Source organism: Convolutriloba macropyga, chromosome 11 (assembly GCF_964194025.1).
Source record: "Convolutriloba macropyga chromosome 11, txConMacr16.3, whole genome shotgun sequence".
NCBI classification, from domain to species: domain Eukaryota; kingdom Metazoa; phylum Xenacoelomorpha; order Acoela; family Convolutidae; genus Convolutriloba; species Convolutriloba macropyga.
In genome coordinates, this window is record NC_134478.1 from 58,036,368 (window position 1) to 58,057,305 (window position 20,938).

Consider the following 20,938-nt stretch of genomic DNA (forward strand, 5'->3'; position numbering starts at 1 on the left):
ACATAACACCATAATAAAAGCTCAAGCAATTGAAAACGTTTTTATATATTATTTGCCGAATCTGCAGTAAATTTGCCTCAAAATTGCAACTTAATATCGAAATAGTTGATCCCCAAATTGAGGGGGGGGGGGGTCACATTGAAACGCCAACAAACGCTGCACATTTTTTGGGGAAACCAATAATGTCAAGTTTATATAACCAATTAGAATTCACTTCTGCCGAACAAATATTTTCAAATATTCACAAAAAATTTCGCTACAACGGAAAACGATAAATTAAAAAGGGTCATTAATAGTTCTAATTATTTTAACCAGCACAGATAATATCTCGGTAACGAAAATTGCGTTACAAATGAAATGAGATAGTTCAATTTAGCAGTTTCTTTACAAGTTTAAAATCTCGATATAAAACGTGTAAGACTGACATAAAACGTGAATAATTTTCAAATAATTGAATGCTAACTAGGTGTTATTGTCAGGGTAAAACTCAATTTAAACCAATGGCAAGTTTTTCAAAACACTAGACAAAATTACTCTTCTTAATTTTCTGACCGGTATGAATAGTGGTTTTAAACGGTTTAAAAAAAGACTTGAAATACACTTTCAATTCAAGTTTCCGTTTGAAACTACATCGAATAAGAAAGAGGCAAAACAAAAACATTTCCATACAAAATTAACCTCAAAATCATCTTTATGTCGCGTCTTGAAATTAATGACGTCATTGAGAAGCCACTAATGCGTTTGCTAAGGATGTTTTAATATGCGATATTTGAGATAATTTATTCAATCAGCTAAGAGAAGTCGTCAAACGTCTGTAATGCAGCCGAGAAGTCTAGTCCTCGCTCCTTCAGGAATTTCTGACGAGCTTTCTCAGCTTCAATTTTGAGAAGTTGTTGCTGTTTTTGCATAATGAGGATTTCGTCTGTTTTCATTTGATGTTCAGCACAAAGTTGTTCTTCTTTTACGGGGTCAACTTCACCGATAAGGACAACATTTTCACCTCTCACAATGTAAATTCCTAAAAAATTATAAAAAAAAGACCTCAGGTTTTCGTTACCCTGTACGTCATGCACCAGCCAGCTACAAAATGAATAATAGAATAATTTTTGTTTGTGCCCCCTCCCAGCTTAAAGAGTGCATATCATTATTTTTTTTCGCAAACTACGGGTGCACGTGTCATAATTTTTACTCTGTAATGCCAAGTGCAGCTTACCAACAAATATAGCCACGTTTTTGCACTTTTTCTTAGCCTTTTAAAAACTAAATTGTACTTCAATGACTCACTTAAAGTCAAACGAACTAACCACTTTGGAGATTTAAGGAAATAGTGATTTCCTTTTCTGAAATGTGCAGTACCAGCACTACCTCAATGATCAAATCGATACCTTCCTGATTTTTTCGGATCTTTTCCGTTTGTGCGCCCAAGCTTAGTGGGTGCATGATATTTGCGCTCCCCCCCCCCCCCCCCCCAAACGCACGTGCCATATTTTTACATAATATTTTACTATGTAATGACACGTGCTCTGTAGCTGGGGGAGCATAACGTACTGGGGGGGGGGGGGGGGGGGGGACAAACGGAAAAGATCATTTTATTCAATTGATATATTTATCCATTTTGTTCGACAAACATCAAAAGTAGAGAAAAAGCCATTAAATTGAAATAAAAGATGTGTTTTGAAAAAAATTTCGGATCTATTCTGTTTTGCCCTCTCCCAGCTTAGCGAGCAAAAATTTTTTATGAGCCACAGGCGCACGTGCTATTTTCTTACATAGTAACGTGCTATATAACAACATATAATTTGTAACTGGGGGTCATAAAAAACACTGGGGGACCGAAACAATAGATCCCAATTATCTGAAGCAAATACATCCCAGTTGGTTCACAAAACAACAGCTTTATCTCATAACTAAAAGAGCTGGTAACTCATGCTCTTGCTGTTCTGACCTCAAAAATAAGGGAACGAAATACATACTAGCCCGACTTTCTTGGTTGTTCTGTCATTTTTGACCCCTCAAAATACTGATCAAAGGAGTATTTTTAAAATTATGACATAACTAGGTAATTTCAAATTTTCGACAACTTTTTAAACGCACGTTTTTTGCCCTGATTTATCAATTGATGCTATTAAAACAAAGCTTGAAAGAGTTATATAAAGATAAATAATTATATCTTTTTTCACAGGATCAGTTATTAGACATTGTTTTTGACTTTCACGACACATATATAGTTTTTTAAAAATGCCAATTAGGTTTCACAGCATTGGTCGCGTTTTTAATAATTTTTATTACCTGGAATTAGCATACAAACACATGCATTTTCCTTTGTTTAATACTTTCACTTTAGGGCTATTTTAAGCTAATTGTAGAATGTTTTGTGAAAAAATATAGCAAAACTTATGATTGGACCCAAATTTTTTCTAATACATTCATTTTTGCTGTTATCACACGATGGCGTGTTTCATAGGTTCTACAGTGTCAATTAAAGGCTCATGATATAAATATTGATTAATGGCTTTAATTTGAAAAGATTACAAGATTTTTGTCCGCATATCTTTCTGCGTTTTCAATTCATGCTTCTAAAGAAAATCGTTCTCATCGAATAAAGCATTTTCAGCTGCATGAAAATTGCGTTGAGCAGCTTAAGATTCCCTTCAGAACGTTTTATCCATTAAAAATAAACATTCTCTTGTAGCAGCATTCTGCCCGTTCATGCTTTTCACCATAAACAGGTTTTTTCTTACTGCAATTGATCTTATCAAATTATTGATGTTCGAATATTGCTTTTAGCAGGGAAGAATACAAACATTGACATTAACTTTAAATTGGAACATCCAATACTGGTATCTGACTTATTCCATGTAACGTTGCCGACCTGCTGAAACTCAGAAATGCGTTTAAAAGAGATACATCGCATACAACATTACTTCTCAGGAAAACTAATAACGAACAGATTTTCACATCTCAGTCAAGACTAATCTTTTGAATAAGTTCTTCAAATTCCAAACTCTGTAATTTACAAGTTCATCGACAACCAGTGTTTAAAAGTAGTCACAAAAACTGGGGTCTCTACACGAACGTATTTCAGTGATAGCATAAAAAGTTCCAAAAGCACAAAGCAGATTTTTTTTTAAAAAAAAAAACATACTTATTTGATTCAAAGATGACAGAGCTCTAATGGTCGTTGAGGTTCTTTTTTTGTTTTAACAAACGGTTCATGCAAAAAATTAACCACCAGTGCAGTTCAAACTTTTCAGCAAAGCAATTTTTTTTGGGAACAACAACAAGATTACACTTTCCGTTTATGTGTCCAAAAAATGCGCGGTCTAGTGACAGGTTGCGAAGGGAGTAATTTCAATGGGTATCAGGACAATTTACCCAATCTCATTTTACCCTATGCCATTATGCCCGATGCCATTATACCCAACCAGCCATTTTACCCAACCAGCCATTTTACCCAATGCCAACATACACAACTTCCCTATTGATAAAATTACAAGAACGACTATTTAACCGCTTATATAATTAAATGGCCCGTGGGACTTGATATAAAACCATAAACATTTTAAAACAACCTTTTAATATCGCCTGCTAATTTGTAATTCGATAAAACGAAAAAATCAAGAGTAGTGGATAAAACATGGCTTCCAGTCACCAGCAAAATTTGACCCTTTCTCCAAGCGCTAATCACGCATGTCGAATCTGGCCAAATTTTACTGATTTCTGGAAGCCTTGTTTTATCCACTACTATATGTTAGCTCTAAATTTGATAAAAATTAAAAAATGGGAACCAAAATAAAGCAAAAATCAAAAAATCAAAGCAAAATTTACATTTCACTCTTAAAGAGTGATTCACTCTTATTCGGAGTGATCCCCCCGTAGAAAAAATCGCTCTTTTTCACTCTTAAAGAGTGATTCCCTCTTTTTTGATATTTTTTCATTTTTTTATACTTTTTATTTCAAATTATCTATACTCTTCAATAAATTCATATTTTCTTTTACTTTTTCTATATTTATTCCATTATTAATAAGAAATGATACAAAATTATAGTATTTACATGAACAACTATCAGTATAACTGCTCAACGGAGTTGTTTTGCAAATTCGAAGATCCCCAGTTTGGGTAATATCAGATCTGGGAACCAGCTCCACTGATCTTTCAGTTATATCAGGGAACCTGCTTTGCAGATTTCTACTAAATCCTCTAGTCAATTCTATATCTGGATGTTGTTTCTTTACATGAGCCCGTATCCCACCATATCTCACAACAGAAGTACAATATGGACAATTAACTTTAGCTGAAGTACAACTTCTACATGTATACTTACCCTCATCAAAATTATTTAGTGGTTTCATATAATTACACTTATTACAACATCTAATTAATACTTCTGAGCTGGGGTTAAGGTTAGGGTTAGGGATAAAGTTGGGGTTAGGGTTGGGGATAAGGTTAGGGTTGGGGTTAGGATCTGAGTTAGAGTTATAGTCATAGATAGAACCAGAACAAGAACTAGAGCTAGAACTGGGGTTAGAACCAGAACTAGAACTAGGGTTAGAACTAGAGTTAGAATTAGGGTTAGAACTAGAACTAGGGTTAGAACTAGAACTAGGGTTAGAACTAGAATTAGAATTAGAACTAGAATTAGATTCATTTTTTAAAGAACAACCCCATGGCGAAAAATCATTAGCACAAATACCACTCAGTATTATATTACCACACATACATTCATCAGTTTTATCTTTATGACATGATTCATAATGATATTTTAAAACAGCAATGTTTCCACATTTATAGTTACACTCTAAACATTGTAAAAGCATTTATAATAGGGTAAACTATCAGTGAAACTGCTTCGCAGATAATATTTACCTAATCCTTCACAGGGTAATATTTAGCCATGATTTCAATTAAACCTTTAGTATTATCTTTAGATGTGATACACTCTGTTAAATATTTATTTCTTAAAGTATTGAGTCTATTAGTTTTACATCTCTTATCTAAAATCAAATCAAGGTCTAATTCTTTTTTATCTTTAACAAAATTTATAATCTCTCCTCTAAATTCTTGATTATTAATATATAGTTTGTTTAAAAACTTTCCTCCATTTCTATTCAAAATTCCCGTCTCTTCATTGACGAAGTCACAGTTACATTGATCAGTATAACTGCTTCGTGTTTCACCTTCCAACTCTGCTCCATATCCAACATTAACTAATGTATTTACTTTACTCAACATTGTGCTTGCTCCCATTGCTACAGTTCCAGCATTTCTTGATATTGAATCAGGATAAAAACAATTAAATATAAATAAACCTGTGCCTATAAATCCACCAATATTTGATAAAATTTTCATACCCTTTCCTTTAATCATCTCTTTTGCTAAAACATCATTCTGAATTTTAATATTATTTAAAGTAAGAAGTTTATTAAAAAAAACTGATAATTATCATCATTAATAACATTTCTATCTGTTGCATTAATCATTAGTGGTTTCATATATGCTATAAGTTTATCTATATCTTCTCTTTCTAAATCATCTTTCAAACTAAGAACTTTTAAATCAAGGAAACCAACTCTTGAATCATATATCATTGTTCTATTACTACTCATAATAATAAAAGTATTTTCCTCTTTATTATATTTAATTATACCATAACGAAGTTCATCTGACATTCCATCTGTACAATTATAATAGTTACTATTTAATTCACTAATTATTTTATTGAAGTCATGTTCACATTTATATATCTCATTAAAGTTTTTAAATAGGTCAGGTCCATTATAAGTTGTTAAATAAATAGTATCAAAACTCATTCTTGCTGTATTAATTATTTGAGCTGGTTTATGACACATTACAATCATTTGAATATTATAATGTCTACCTTCAGTAAAATAATAAGCTATATCATTATTTAACCTATCACCCATATCATCAAGTACTATTACACAATTTTGAACTTTATGCATATTATTTTTTGTGATCATATTTATATCACATTTATTGAACCCAGTATAAAACTTATTAGACTCAGGATCTATCCAGTCTCTATCATCTTTACACACTATAACTATATTTTTAGCTTGGTCTTGGTTTTGGTCTTGTTCTTGATTTTGGACTGAGTATAATTTTAAATATTGTCTAATAAAATATGTTTTGCCTGTACCAGTTCCACCATAAACAATAGTATTCATATTCAAATCTAACTAGACTTTTCATATTCAAATCTAACTAGACTCCCATTCATAAATCCACTAAAGCTTTCTTCTAGTTTTGTGTATTTACTTGGTCTTGAATCATATATTATATAACAAATTCCAATAATAATAATAAAAAATAAAAACTGCCTTACCTGTTTCCATTTTTATATAATAAATATAGATTTGATTTAGATTTAGACTTAGACTTATAATTAGACTTAGATTTAATAAATTTATTATATAAAAATGCTCATCCTAACTTTTGAGGAATTCAATAATAAATTTAATATTGATAATAATGCTATGAGTGATATCAGAATAAAAAGATGTAGGTCTAACACCAATTGAGATTGTAATGAGAGATCAAGTTCCAGATAGTATCAGGGATCCTAACTTCAACATTATTGTAAATCTACATCCAACTGAAGGTACACATTGGGTTTTAGTTATAAGAAGAGAAGGTGGTCCAACATATTACTTTGATAGTTTTGGTGTAGAAACTCCACCTTTATTTTTAGAAGAATATGTTGATCTAGGCTCTAATGAGAAAATAAAACAATATGATGAATCCTGTTGTGGGGCTTATTGTTTATACATGATCTATCTTATTGAGAGAGGATTTAGAAATAAAAGTGCTTTGAATACTCTAGTTAATCAATGTAAATATCCAGAAATATATAATGAGTGTTTTTGTTTGAATTGTAGTAGAGGTGATGTTAACGATAATGTTAATGTTAATGATAATGTTAATCAGGAAACCTGCTTCGCAGATGATCTACGAAGTTGCTTTGCTAATAATGTTAATGATAATGATAATGTTAATGTTAGTGATAATGATAATGATCTACGAAGTAGCTTTGCTAATAATGATAGTGATATTGTCATTGATAAAGATCTACGAAGTAGCTTTGCTAATAATGATAATGTTAATGTTAATGATAATGATAATGATAATGTTAATGATAATGATCTACGAAGTAGCTTTGCTAATAATGATAATGTTAATGATAATGATAGAGAAAATTTTGTATATCTATTTGATGAAAAATATCAAAGGAGTAAATCTAATAGGAATAGCAACAGTAATAGCATTAGTACTGGTGAAACATGGACGAAGTCCCATAGTCCTACTAATAATATCCGTGAAGCGGTTTCTCCGATATCTGTAAACATAAATGATGAGCTATATTCATGGATAAATGATGATGATATAATTACTGAAGCCGCATTCCCAGATAATTTTAGATGTATAATATCTGGTCCTAGTGAATGTGGTAAGACATTCTTATTACAAAAACTAATTCTAGCTAGTATATATTTTGATAAGCTATACATCATTGGACCTACTGGCGATCAGTACCATGGTATAGAAAGAATAAACCCCAAAGCAGATGTTGAATTTTTTAAAGATAAAAGATTTACCATCTCCCGATAAACTACCCAAAGACTTAAAGAAACTAATGATATTCGATGATTATAGAGCCCAAAAACCAGTTATTAATGAATACTTTTGTAGAGGTAGACATAGTAATTGCAATATGATATATCTTAATCAAAATTTGTTCTCTCTGGATAGGCAGAGTGTTAGAGAGAACTGTAATCTATTTATTTTATTTGAACAAAGAGGTAAAGTCCTAGCATCGATATATCAAGATTTCTTTAATATTGTTGAACTTAGTTAAAATGATTTTGCTAATATATGTAATAAGGTATGGAAAGAGCCTTATAATTATATTGTCATTGATATAACTAAAAATAAAAATATTAATGGTAAACTAAGAATTAATTGGGATCGGAGAGTTTTGTAATTAGGTTTACGTTTATGTTTATCTTTAGATCTATATCTATATCTACACCAGATGTAAAGTAAAACTTAATACATCACCATTAAAGTCTATAGGTCTTCCAAGCTCATCTTTAATATGAAATTCTATATATTCTATTCTATCTTTAGTTACATTTTGATACAAGATATTAGTTGGTATAATATTTATCAAGTAACCTGGTGGTTCAGTTAGATTAAAAGTATATAGTATGTCTGTATCTTTACCATTATCTTTAGCTCCAGATATCACATTACAATGAATGTTAATAGTACTAAAACCCATAATATCAATAATTTTCTGAGATTTATATCTACCTTTTGTTATAAATTATTTTTCTAAATCTTAGTAATGAGGCTAGTGAGTTTTCTATATCAAAGCTGAGTGCTCCTTGTTTTATTTCCATTAAACATTTCATCGTATTCTTATCAGGTTCTATTATAACATTACCATCAGTTTCTTCTTTTATTAATTCTGCTATGTCAGTTAACTCATATGCTCCCGGTGTAATAGTTGAATATAGCAACGGGATTCCTTTATAATTATAATTAAGTATAGATGTTATGTTTTGGCTTGAGGTAGAGATAGGGTTAAGGTTAGGGTCAGAGCTAAGAGCCCGAGGTAAAGCTTCATCATCTTCTATAACAGTACTAGCATATAAGAATTGATTATTTCTCCTATTCACATTAAACACAGAATTATAAACAGATAATCTAATTAAACCTAATTTTGTTGTATTATGTATAGGTTCACTAAAGTTAAACTTTTCTGTTGGTTTTATCATTCTAAAGTTAAGTGTTTGCTCTTCTTTAGTTTTAGTTAAAGCTTCGTGTATATTTTGTAGTTCATATAGAACCAAGTTGTCTGTCATTTTTTATCTAATAAAATGGATTTTAATTTGGATACAACTTATGGTTACAATAATGATATACACAAAAGTAAGATTATAAAATATAAACCTAATAATCTAGCAACAATGAATACGGTTAATACTAATATTAATATCATACTCAATAGAGAAGAGAATCACTTAAATATACATGATTCATATCTAGAGATAGAGTTTGTTGTATCAGATTATGCTGGTGGTGTATTTGCTAATGATGCTAATATCATATTAGTTAATTATGGTATGATCGCATTGTTCAGTTCAATTAAGCTTGAAACTAGTGGTGGAAGGACTATTGAATATATAGATCATTGTCATCCTAATCTATTGATGTATAAGTTATTAACTAGTACTGGTGATGAATATGAGAGTGGTTTTGTTAGAAATCAAGGTATCAGAGATAGTCAACTTAAAGGTGACCATATTGCTGCACAAAGGGGACATATGTACATGATGATTAAGATGAGTGATCTATTTGGTTTCGTAAATGATTTAAAAAGATTACATATGGTTTAGGATTTAAACTATTATTAAAAAGAAATAATAATGATAGAGCTCTATAAAGAGTTAATGCTAATCCTGGTGCAGTTGCCAATGATGGTAATATAGAAATTAGAGATATATCATGGTGTGTACCTAGTATTGATCCTAGTAATGATAATAGAATAATTGTGCAAAAGGGTTTAAATAAAAAGAATAATGTACACTTTAGTTATTATGAAAGAAAGACATTTTATAAGAATGTGCCCTATGCTACTAACTTCTTGTTTGATCTTGGTATGGAAAGTGGTATGGAATGACCACACTATATAATAGTTGGTTTTGAAAATAATAATGTTAATGAACAAACTCATGAAGCAAGTACATTTGATGTAATGAATGTTACTGAATGTTATTGTAAGATTGGTAGTGAGTTTTATCCTGAGGATAGAATGAATATTAATTATGGAACCAATAAATATAATGAGGCCTTTAATTGTTAGCTTTAATAAAGATTATAATGGGCTACCACATAAAATAAAACCATATATAAATCATAGAACATTCAAAAGTAATTATAGAATATATGTATTCGATACTAGATATCAAAGGGATCATATAGGTCCACAACCAATACAACCTAATTTTAAATTAGTGCTGCAGTTGCAGATGTTATATGTCATGCATTAGTATTAACTAGAAAGGTTATTAGTGTGAATAGTGATGGTAATAAGATGGTTGATATAATATCATAGATATAACTCTAGCGATAATTATAATTTAGATATAACTCTAGCGTTAATTATAATTTTAGATATAACTCTAGCGATAATTTATAAACATAGTATAATATAGTTATTGTTATAATTATATACATAACCATATACTTATACTTATATTTATAGCTAGTCAGCTCTAATTGTTACTCTTGTTAATACCTAACTATTTCTTATTAGTATTAACAAAACCTTTAGCATAAATAATGTCTAATTTCTTTTTATTCTCTAGAGCCAAGCCTCTAGCTTCAAGCTTAACCTTGGGCTTAGGTCTAACCTTGGGCTTAGGCTTGGGTTTAGGCTTAATAACAACAAAGGGATTATACTTTTTAACTTCCATTATTTTTTATATATAGAAATGAGTCTTTTAAGTTCAAAACTAATTCATATTGTGTTGGAGGTAGACATTATAGTGGTACTGTTAATATAAGAGGAGCTATTACTTCAAAAGGAACTAAGATGTTAAAAGGTAATTGTGTTTTATGTAGAAGGAATAAATCAATGACAGTATCTGATGCAACAATAGAAGCAGAAGGACTTAAAAATTTCTTTAAAAGTGTGTTAAAGATTTCTTTAAAAGTGTTGGGCTACAGTTAACTTTGGAAAGAAAGTAGCTAATAATCCAGTAAGAGCATTAGAAATAGCAAGTAAAATAGAAAGTGCAGCTGCATCTAGAAACCCTAGAGCTGCTTTATCAGCCACACCTGATTTAATTAAATTTGCAACTATTGGTGAAGGTATAAAAGTAGTACAAAAAGGAAGAGGGTTATACTTAGGTACAAAGAAAAGATAATTATTTGATTATAATTATGATTATATTATGTTTATGATTATGATTATGATTATAATATGATTATATTATGTTTATGATTATGATTATATTATGATTATATTATGTTTATGATTATGATTATAACTAAGATTATGATTATATATTTATCGATCGGTGTAACCGCTTCGCGGATAAATATTAATACTAATATTATTATTACTAAAAACATTGTTATTACTAAGCATTAATATCTTTAATCTAAAAAAATACTCAGCTTGTATTTCTTATTCTTCTTATAATCCTCATATAACTTAACAAATTCATAATACTCATCATTATCTATTTTATTATCATTCAATGATTTAGTATATAGTTTATTAAACTTATCACTAAACTGTTTACTTAAAATATACATTTGTGAATACTTTATAATTTTATTTCTAATTTTAGTATTAATTGTTTTTGATAATGAACCACAAACAGTTGCTGTAGCAAAAGCTGTTGGTATAGAATAAGCTGATCCTATACCTGTTAATGAAACTGATGTTGGTGTTGCAGTTGTTGCTATTGATGATAATACTATTTCTGTTATCTCAGCTATGTTAATATAATTCTTATATCTACTTAACTTCTTATTATAGTTATTAGTTTCAGTTTCATAATAATTTCTAATATCTTTTATAATGTAAATATTGTTGTTAAATTTATTATTAGCTTGAATCTTTTCGTTTATCAATCTTTCTGATACTGATGACAAATCTGGATATAGTAATCTCCCACTCGGTGCTGTTGGATTGGTCATTGCTTTGCTTATTTTCATTAGTAAAATTTCTTTCTATTTCTTTCATTATATCTTCTTGATTAAAACTATAATGCATCTCAAGTCTGTCTTTCTCTTTATTATCAAGTAACTTACTTTGTAAAAGTACAGCAATTATATATTGTACTATAACACCTCTAAGAGATTTATTGTATTCTTTCATTTCTCTCAGACCGTTAGTAAACATTTCATCTAAGTGTATGTTAGTTATATTCTGATTAAACTTATTATCATCAAATTCTTGCTTTAATTGATTATATTTAGAGATAGTATCTGCAGCAACTTTATTACAAAACTTAACAGTATTTCTGACTTCATTTGTTGATTCAATAAACTCATTAATTAGTTCTTCATTAGAAACATCAATTATGTTTCTACTTAAAATGTCTATTTTATTAGAAGAGGATAATAAATTATTGTCACAATACTCTTTATTAACAACATCTTTTTCATCTCTAGGGGGATGAACATTTGTAATTTTATAGGTATCCTTCATATCAATATCATCATTATCTTCTAGGAATAACCCACGAGCCTTACTTAGTGTTAAGTTGTTTGTTGATGTTGATGTTGATTTATGTTTAGCTTGATTGAATCTATTTCTTGTCATTATTTATTTTAAGAAATATATTTAATGATTCCAAAACCTTATTATTAGATTCAAAATCAAACTCGGATTTCAATAGTTCCGGTTCATAATATTTGCCTTCTATTATCTCTCCATTAATATCTTCTATTTTATATGTCGGTGGATGTGTTTTTAGAACTTCATTCACTTTAAACAATTCTCTATTCCAATTAGAAGTGTAACTTTTAGACAAGATATTACGTTTATCTACATTTCTAACATAATCACCAACTTTAAATTCTGGTGTTGCTTTGGTAGAATTGATCTGCGAAGCAGTTTCACTGATATAGTATTTAACTTTATCAGGATTATTAGAAGCATCAACTGGTGTCATATTAATTGTTGAGTGAATGTTATTGTTATATGTTACAACAGCATCATTTAATATATCTACCCAATTACCATCGCCATTGATGAACATAGGTTTATTTTTTATGTGTAATAATGTTTTATTGAATGTCTCTATGAATACAGCCTTTGAATCACAATAAGTATAATATAGTTTTGTTTCATATTCTTTAAGTAAAGATTTAAATGTTTTATTGTAAAACTCACTACCTCTATCTACCCATAACTTTTCTGGTTTTCTAGGTTCAGAGCCACCTTGTGGATGTTCACTTAATACTATTTTAAAACCATTAGTTATAGATAAACCAGATTTATTCTTTAATGGAATAGCCCTTGCATATTTTGTGAATATATCTATAACTGTTAATATAAACTTATAATTATTATTGTATTTACTTAGAGATGACTTATCAAGTAAATCAGCTGACCATGTTTCATCTTTATATAGTGGTATTATTCTTTGTCTTTTAAACTTTGTTATTTGAGGACTGAATACTTCTTTAGCTAGTTGTTGTTGTTGTTTTTCTATCGTTTTATTTATGGACAGTCATCTGCGAAGCAGGTTCCCTGATGTACGTAGTCATGGTTTCACCTATTTACCATAGTTAAAAATAAAATTATCTAATTGTTCTTGATTAATAATATTCATAGATAATAGTTGCTTAGATATATCTAGCATTTCATCATTTAACCCATCATGACCAGCTTTTGTTTCTAGTATTAATAATTCTAGTCTTTCTACTAAATTATTTGGGTTGCCATTTAATCCCCTGCCAAATACATCATCTCTTACCTCCATTATACGTTTTATTGTTCTATATCTAGCGCTTTTCTTATCCCCTTTTCCTAAATCATATCTATAATCCTTTAAAAACCTTTTAATTTTGTTTTCATCTTCCTCAACCTTATCATCATATGTTACATTTGATTTAGTAAGAAAATCAGTAAATCCTTCTGAAAACTCATATACATTATCCCTAACTAGAAATGCAGCCTGCTCTAGAGTTATATCAACACCATTCATTTTATATCTCCTACTAGGTAAATCTACGAGTTCTAATTTTAATTGAGGATTAGTTTGAGCCCCCATGTCATGAAGAAGTTTGGCTGTTTTTGTATCAACATAAACTGGTGCTATATCTTGAGTTTTCTTTATGGCCCCCTTTAACGTTTCACCAATCTTGGAAGCAGTTTCATGAACCCGAGAAGCGGTTTCACCCATCTGCAAAGCAGTTTCATTGAACTGGGAACCAGCTTGCTCGATCATCTTAGTTTGTTTATCTAACTCTTGATTTTGCCAATCTATTGCTCTTAATGTTTGTTCACCTAATGCTAGATTCTCTTCCTTGTTTGCGTTTATCTGCGAAGCAGTTTCACTGATAGTTTTGGTTAGAGGATCAAATAACTCTTCTATTTCACCATAATATTCTTGTTGTTTTAATTTATCTTCTAATCTATTTCTTCTGTTTTGTTTTTCTAGATTGTTTAATTCTATAAGTTTATAAAAAATGGATAATAAAAACAGCTTCTCTCTTAATCTAAAAAGATGTTTAGCTTGTAAAAGACGTTGTAAAACTATAGATGAGTTTATTGATCATATTAAGGAACCAAATCATGATGAGTTAATAATTTCAACTTATTCTAAATATGTAGATGGGGCTAAGAAGATAATAAGATTTCTAGAATTTAATAAAAATATAATAGCTGGAGCTACACTACATAAGAATACAATCATGGGAGACACTATGGAAAAATATATGGCTCAGATAATGATTTATAATATACTAACTACCAACCATATGGATGTAATGAATGAATTAGGTCTATAATTATTTGTTATAAAAATTAGCAAAGCTCGTTATATAATATAATAGCAACTTCAATTAACTTTCTAGCGTCATTAATGGTTAGTTCTAGAATATTATTAACCAGTAGGTCTTTGTCTCCATCTATTGATCTGCGAAGCAGTTTCACTGATGCTTGGTGGATCATTTTTATTAAATCTCTTTGAATAGATATAGATTCTCATCATGAGGATAGCTTTTAATATTATTTACATAAAATCTTTTATCATCAAATGTGTTTAGACTAATCTTACTTGTTTTTGTTGTTGTCATGTTATCACCAACTTTTTGTATTCTACAATCATCTACTGTTCTCTGTGTATTATTCATTAATGCATCATAATAATCTATGTGCCTTGCATTATTATGCTTCTTTATTCCTTTTTCTTTAGTGTTTTTAGGATAATTTTTGAAGCTATATGTTTTGGGGGACAATGCTATAAATTCCTCAATAATCCTACTTCCCAGCTCGTGCTTAAACTTGCCGGGGACTTTATTAGTAGTTTTTATAGGTATGTCTAGATTACTTAAGTCCATATGCTCATCACTAACTTTACCTTCACTATAACTTAATACGAAACTGTCCGTAACCATAAAGTGAAGTGTTAGATCTTTGAGGGATGGTGGTAAAATATTATAGAATACATCATACATGTGTAATTTACTTAATTCTAAGATAGTAACACCTACATATACTGGAGAATCATATTCTATTTTTTTCTTTATATATTCTATTTGGCTATAATCTCTATATCTAGTTATATTCTTAAATGTTGGTTTACTTACACTTTTCATTATCTTTTCTCCATCATGCAAGAACTTGCTTTGAAAGAAGTGTAGAGGATTCATGCATATTCTTCCATATAATGAGTTATTCATTAATTTCCTTACATCCTTTTCTGCTTCAGTTTTAGCTGTTGCTCTTTTATTTGTATTGTTTTGTATATAATCGCTACATATATAATCTTGTTTAAATTTAATTACTCTATGTATTTTTGTTACTTTTACTCCCATCTTAACATAGAACTAACATCCTATAATGAACCATATAATCTGTTTTGTTGTTTTGATCTAAGATTAATTTCTCTGTTCTTGCGTTACTTTTCTCTCTTTCTCTGCATCCCAATTCATTATCATTTATCTTTCTTTTATTAGGCATTAGTGCTAACTGTTCTGTTCTTTCTTTACATTCATTAGTATAATCAATATCACAAACTATATATTAACCATGATCACTATCATCTGGAGTATTCAATATTACATCTAGAGTAGTAGTAGTAATAAACTCGAAATCCTTATAAGGTAACTTTTGCATCATTGCATAACCATATAGGTTGTTTGCGTCTGTGTACCATATATTTCTATTAATAACTTTATCATTAGTATCTGCGAAGCAGGTTCCCTGATTAGTATTAGTACTAGTATAAGTATTAGTATTACTAATATTTATATATCTATCTCCCATTATTCCACATATACCACCTCTCTTTGCTCCAACAAAATCATCTAGCATTTGTTTATCTTGTAATGTATCGAATGTTACACCGCTTGACATTAACCAACAATCAAAACTATAACCTGGGAGACTTACATAGTGTAGGGGATTGAGCTTGAATTCTTTCATGCTTAGTTTAACATATTCATTCATGCAATAGTCTAGTATTTCCACATCATTCTGTATATACTCTATAGTTAGATCTTTTCCAGTTTTATGACTGTTTTCATTATTAAAGTTATCTACTTCTTCTTGTGTTGGTAATTTATTATGTAGAGAGGATTTAAAGTCTTCTATTTTTAGATTACCTATAACTTCTTGGTAGGTAGCTTTGCTACTATACGACTTGGTCGTGGTTTTCAATGACTCTAAACCAAAGTATTCATATGGATATAATGTTTTAGTTTTACATCCGTATATCTTTGCCATTTGATCTAGAGGCATAGCTAAGAAGTTATAACTGTCTAATAATTTGAGACAACCAATGCTAAACATCTTAGATTTACCAGCAGCTAGTGGTATGTTATCTACTTTTCTTTTATCATTATTCTGTTTAAAGAGTTCACTGTATAGTAGGTTGAAGTCATAGCCAGAGCCATTATGGAATATTACTGGAATGAAGTTTTGTTGTTTGTATCTTAGATTACATATTTTACATGCTGGTCCTCTATATTTACCAGTTCCATGACAATGATCTCTTACTTTATTAATACATGTTTTACTGCAGATATGACAAGTGTTATTAGTTTCATGATATAATTTATCTTCTTCTGTGAATATCATCTTTTCATTATGTTTGAAATTATTCTCAGTTTCTATTTCTAATAGATCTCTAGCAACTCTTTTGATGCAGCCTAGACCGAAGTAGTGTTTGAAGTTACCTTGCCAGGTGTAACCCACAGCTATTGGAATATGTTCAGCTATTACATATTTACAGTCATTAGTTGTGACATCGGTAATGCAACATTCTATATCGGCAGTTATAATATTTTTTATATTCTGACGTTTGTGTTCATTTATAAAAGTAATATGTTTTTTCTTAGGACAAACAATCTCTGGTTTGAATGAGTTGTTGCATTCGTGTTTATCATATTTAATTTGTGAGTTAAACCAATAGGTACACCTATCACAATAATAATATTTTATGTTATTTTTATTTGGTTTCTATAATTTTTATTAGGGCACAGTGTTCTATTTGACCCTTACTCCAAACTAGTAGTCTTACATCTTTTCTATCTTTATTAAAATCATCCAGTTGATTAAACAATTCTATTTTACCATTACCACAAGGTGTGTATACTCAAATATTAATATTATACAATTTCTGTATTCTTATTATATAAGCAAAATCATCTTCATGTTGTCTTGGTTCAATTAGTTTATCTACATATTTACTTTCTCGAGTTGCATGGTGTGGGGCGGGATGTAGCCAAGCAGTTATAGTTAGTTGTAAGCAATTGTATTTAAAACTACGTATATTTAATATCGATTTAGGGTTTTTGAGATCAGGAGGTAAATCTATATAACTACCAATAGATGCTTTAGTTGGTTCAATGTTTAACTGAATACTTCTTATTCCAAGAAACTCAAAATCATAACCATAACCTTCATATATTTCCTTTTCGAAATCTAGCCACCGATTGAAGTCACCATATTCATATATTGCATTATTATTAATATAATCAGTATTGAAAAATATTTTAGTAGTTTTAACTTCTTCTTTGGTTCTCTTCTTACAATCACATTCAGCTGTGATCTTATATTTAAAACTCTTAACTTTACGAAACTGGTAACAGTTTTTAATTTCTTCTAAAGAGTAATTAGTCGCTTCATCTATATCTTCAATGTAATTCCCACCTTTATCAGTAATATAAAATTCTCTCATGTTCTGACTTGAGTTTATATCGAAGTCTTCTGTGTTTTCTAGATACATGCGATTGTGACTATATGAATGAGTAGTTAGAGCTACTTTACTTCTAAATTCTTCATGACATTCTTTACATTCATACTTAATTCTGGTGTAGATATCCTCTTCAGTTTTAGTTTTAGGTTTGGTGGCTGGTTTAGTTTTAATAATATAATCATCTTCATCCAAATTATACACCCTCTCCGAGATTTCCTCTTCTTCAGACTCAAACATTTTCTCCAATAGTTCCTTATGTTTGAGATCGTATGATTGATGCCTGTATAAACCCTTCTTTGATTCAAAGGATATATTACAGACATCGCAGAAGTTTATGACACTAGTATTAGTTGATTGAGACATGATGTATCTTTTTAGGGAAATAATCAAAAAATAACTTTTCGAAAAATGAAATTGAAATGCGATAAGTGTATAAATAAACCTTGGAAAGAATGTTGTAATAATTGTAAAGAATTAGAATATTCTTGTTATGTATGTAAAAATATGGTTAAGGTTAAAGATTATATAGAACATTTGGGATATCATTATTCTGATCCTGATCAATATCTAACGTGTAGTATGTGTAATGTTTATAAACATATATCATTAAATAGATTTAGAAATAGGAAATGTAGACTATGTATTTATCTTCATAGATATAGATATGGTCACACTAGAAATCAATTCAGAGAGCATGTTTATAAGTATAATATTCAAGAAGACATAGAAAAACACTAATCACTGTGTTTCCACCGATCTCAGTGATTTTGACTGTGATATTATTGTTCACTTTCTTTCATATTTAGCAACCGCTAATAGTATAAGAAGTCAACAAGCTTGGTTTAACATCGCATTACACTGCTTAGCAGATCGAATGAAAAGTGCATGTCATGCTAAAATGGCCGTCGCCATTGACAAAGAAAGCCACCACCACTAACAGAATGAAAACAAGTGAAAATTTCGAATATAAGATACCCTTAAAAATTAGCTAGTAAAGTGAGTATTTATTAAAATCTTTATTTAATTTTTAATAGATTATACAAATCATTCAATTTAATAGAAGGATTTAATTATTATTTTACTTTAAAACATGTAATTACTTGGGAAATGATAACTAATTTTAAGTTAAAAATCATGTGAGAATATTCTAGAAAAAGAATGTTCTAGAATAATTCTCAACGTGGGGACCTTTATTCTCCACGGCACTTTTTGGCTATTCATCATGAGTTTCACTTCACTACAAAAACTGTAAAACGATACATTAATATTGTTCAGTCAGCTTAATATTAGACTTCAGTCAGTCTAATAATTAAAATTAAAAGTGTTCAAGCATTCTGTAGTTGCACCCTCCCCCACAGTTGCCATTAAGAAAGGTCGAGCAGTACTGCCGTAGCGTGGTAAAGGCGAGTCAACCTTTTATCAAGACCTCCCAAGACTCGGCTCAAAAATGTGACCAGGTACATAGAATCACTCAGTTAAACATCATAGATCAATCGTCTCCTGGTTAAAGTCAAAAATTTTAAAGAAACTTGTTTCTTATTATCCAATTCTAAGCAATTTTCAATCCATCTAAGTTATTTTCAATCCATCCGATTCTATTGAAAAAAAAACTTTGTGAGATGATTAACCTGATTTATTTCAGTATAGTTTGGCATATTAGATATGAAAATAGGCTTAAATCTAGCTTTGAGAACTTTTGGATATTAGTGTATGAATTGCATAAATTATACTAGCTATGTACATTTTTGTACACAAAATTGTGCGTGTAGTATGTATTTATAGTGGTGAATATAGTAGTGGATAAAACAAGGATTCCAACAAACAGTAAAATTTGGCCCGATTCGACATGCGCGATTAGCGTTAGGAGAAAGGGACAAATTTTACTGGTGGTTGAATCCCTTGTTTTATCCACTACTATCAAGGAGCATTGGGTAAGTTGGTATTGGGTAAAGTAGCATTGGGTAAAATGGCAGTTTGGGTAAAATGGCATTGGATAAAATGGAATTAGATAAAACTGGAATTTGAATGAGAGAGCATTGCATTTTGAAAATATGAATAGGCCGCCTGTTTTAAATGCATTATTAATTAGTGCTTCATTGACTCATTTCAGCTCTTCATAGTACACTAATTACTTAACATTCAACAGTAGGTGTTCATTATGGGATAGTATGAGTTGGATAGAGATCGTGACACTAAATTCACTCAGTCGGTAGATTTGTTAGTAGCAAACTGTTATCATTTGCGTTCACTGCTCAAAATTTGAAATGGGAGCAATTTGGCACAACACAATAAGTAAACGGGCAAGGGCTGCAAGTTAATCGAAGAAAACAACCAGGTAGAAAAAAAAACAAAAAATTATTGCTTCAAATTTCGATTGAGATCAATATTAAGAAATCTCGGTAGTTCCGTAAAAACTATGAACAGATGAAAAATTATTTCAGCACTATGCTACCCTTCCCTTTGACCAAAGTTATATTTTGCATTCTCATAAACTGCAGGAATGAAGAGAGGATTTTAACCATTAGGTTAACCCTCTCAACTATAACAAGAGCTTTGTTTTTCACTTTATTCCAAGGAAAAAATGACGACATGCTTGACACTTTATACCAGATGGAAATCTGGCACAAACCTCTCTCAATATCGCCAAACTTGGACCCAACGTAGATTCTCTCTTTCGTCTTGCTCAACAACAGATTCGCAAATTGGTCGATGGACTGCAGGTACCCAATGAACGTCTTGCCGTCCCTGAGGACCACCATGAGTCGTTTCTCCAAATAGGACAGGATTGAAATACATCCCGGGAGGTACGGTTGTCCGTCCACTATACACTGGGGGTACTGACTTTCCATCGCAATTGAAGTTTAAAGTGATTCCACAAAAAGAATTAATACGAGAATATCTTTAATGATAAATTACCACAAGATCTTAAATGATTCTAAGCAAGTATGGTGCAATGTCATATTAG

The 20,938-nt window shown here is 30.2% G+C and overlaps 2 protein-coding genes across 2 annotated transcripts in view; both read right to left on the reverse strand.

The window, feature by feature from the left end:
• The window catches only part of LOC142349514 (sodium/calcium exchanger 3-like), a 54,922-nt gene extending 54,137 nt beyond the window's left edge, over positions 1 to 785 (reverse strand). The window contains exon 1 of the mRNA XM_075401131.1: positions 679 to 785. The gene's annotated coding sequence lies outside the window, so the exon portion shown is untranslated. The remainder of the gene's footprint in view (positions 1 to 678) is intronic.
• Positions 586 to 20,938, reverse strand: LOC142349517 (U6 snRNA-associated Sm-like protein LSm1). The gene is made up of 2 exons (XM_075401133.1): positions 20,603 to 20,938; positions 586 to 1,018 (listed from the first exon to the last, which is right to left on the reverse strand). The coding sequence occupies exons 1-2, from the start codon at positions 20,820 to 20,822 to the stop codon at positions 792 to 794; spliced, it is 447 nt and encodes a 148-aa protein (XP_075257248.1). The 5' UTR covers positions 20,823 to 20,938; the 3' UTR covers positions 586 to 791.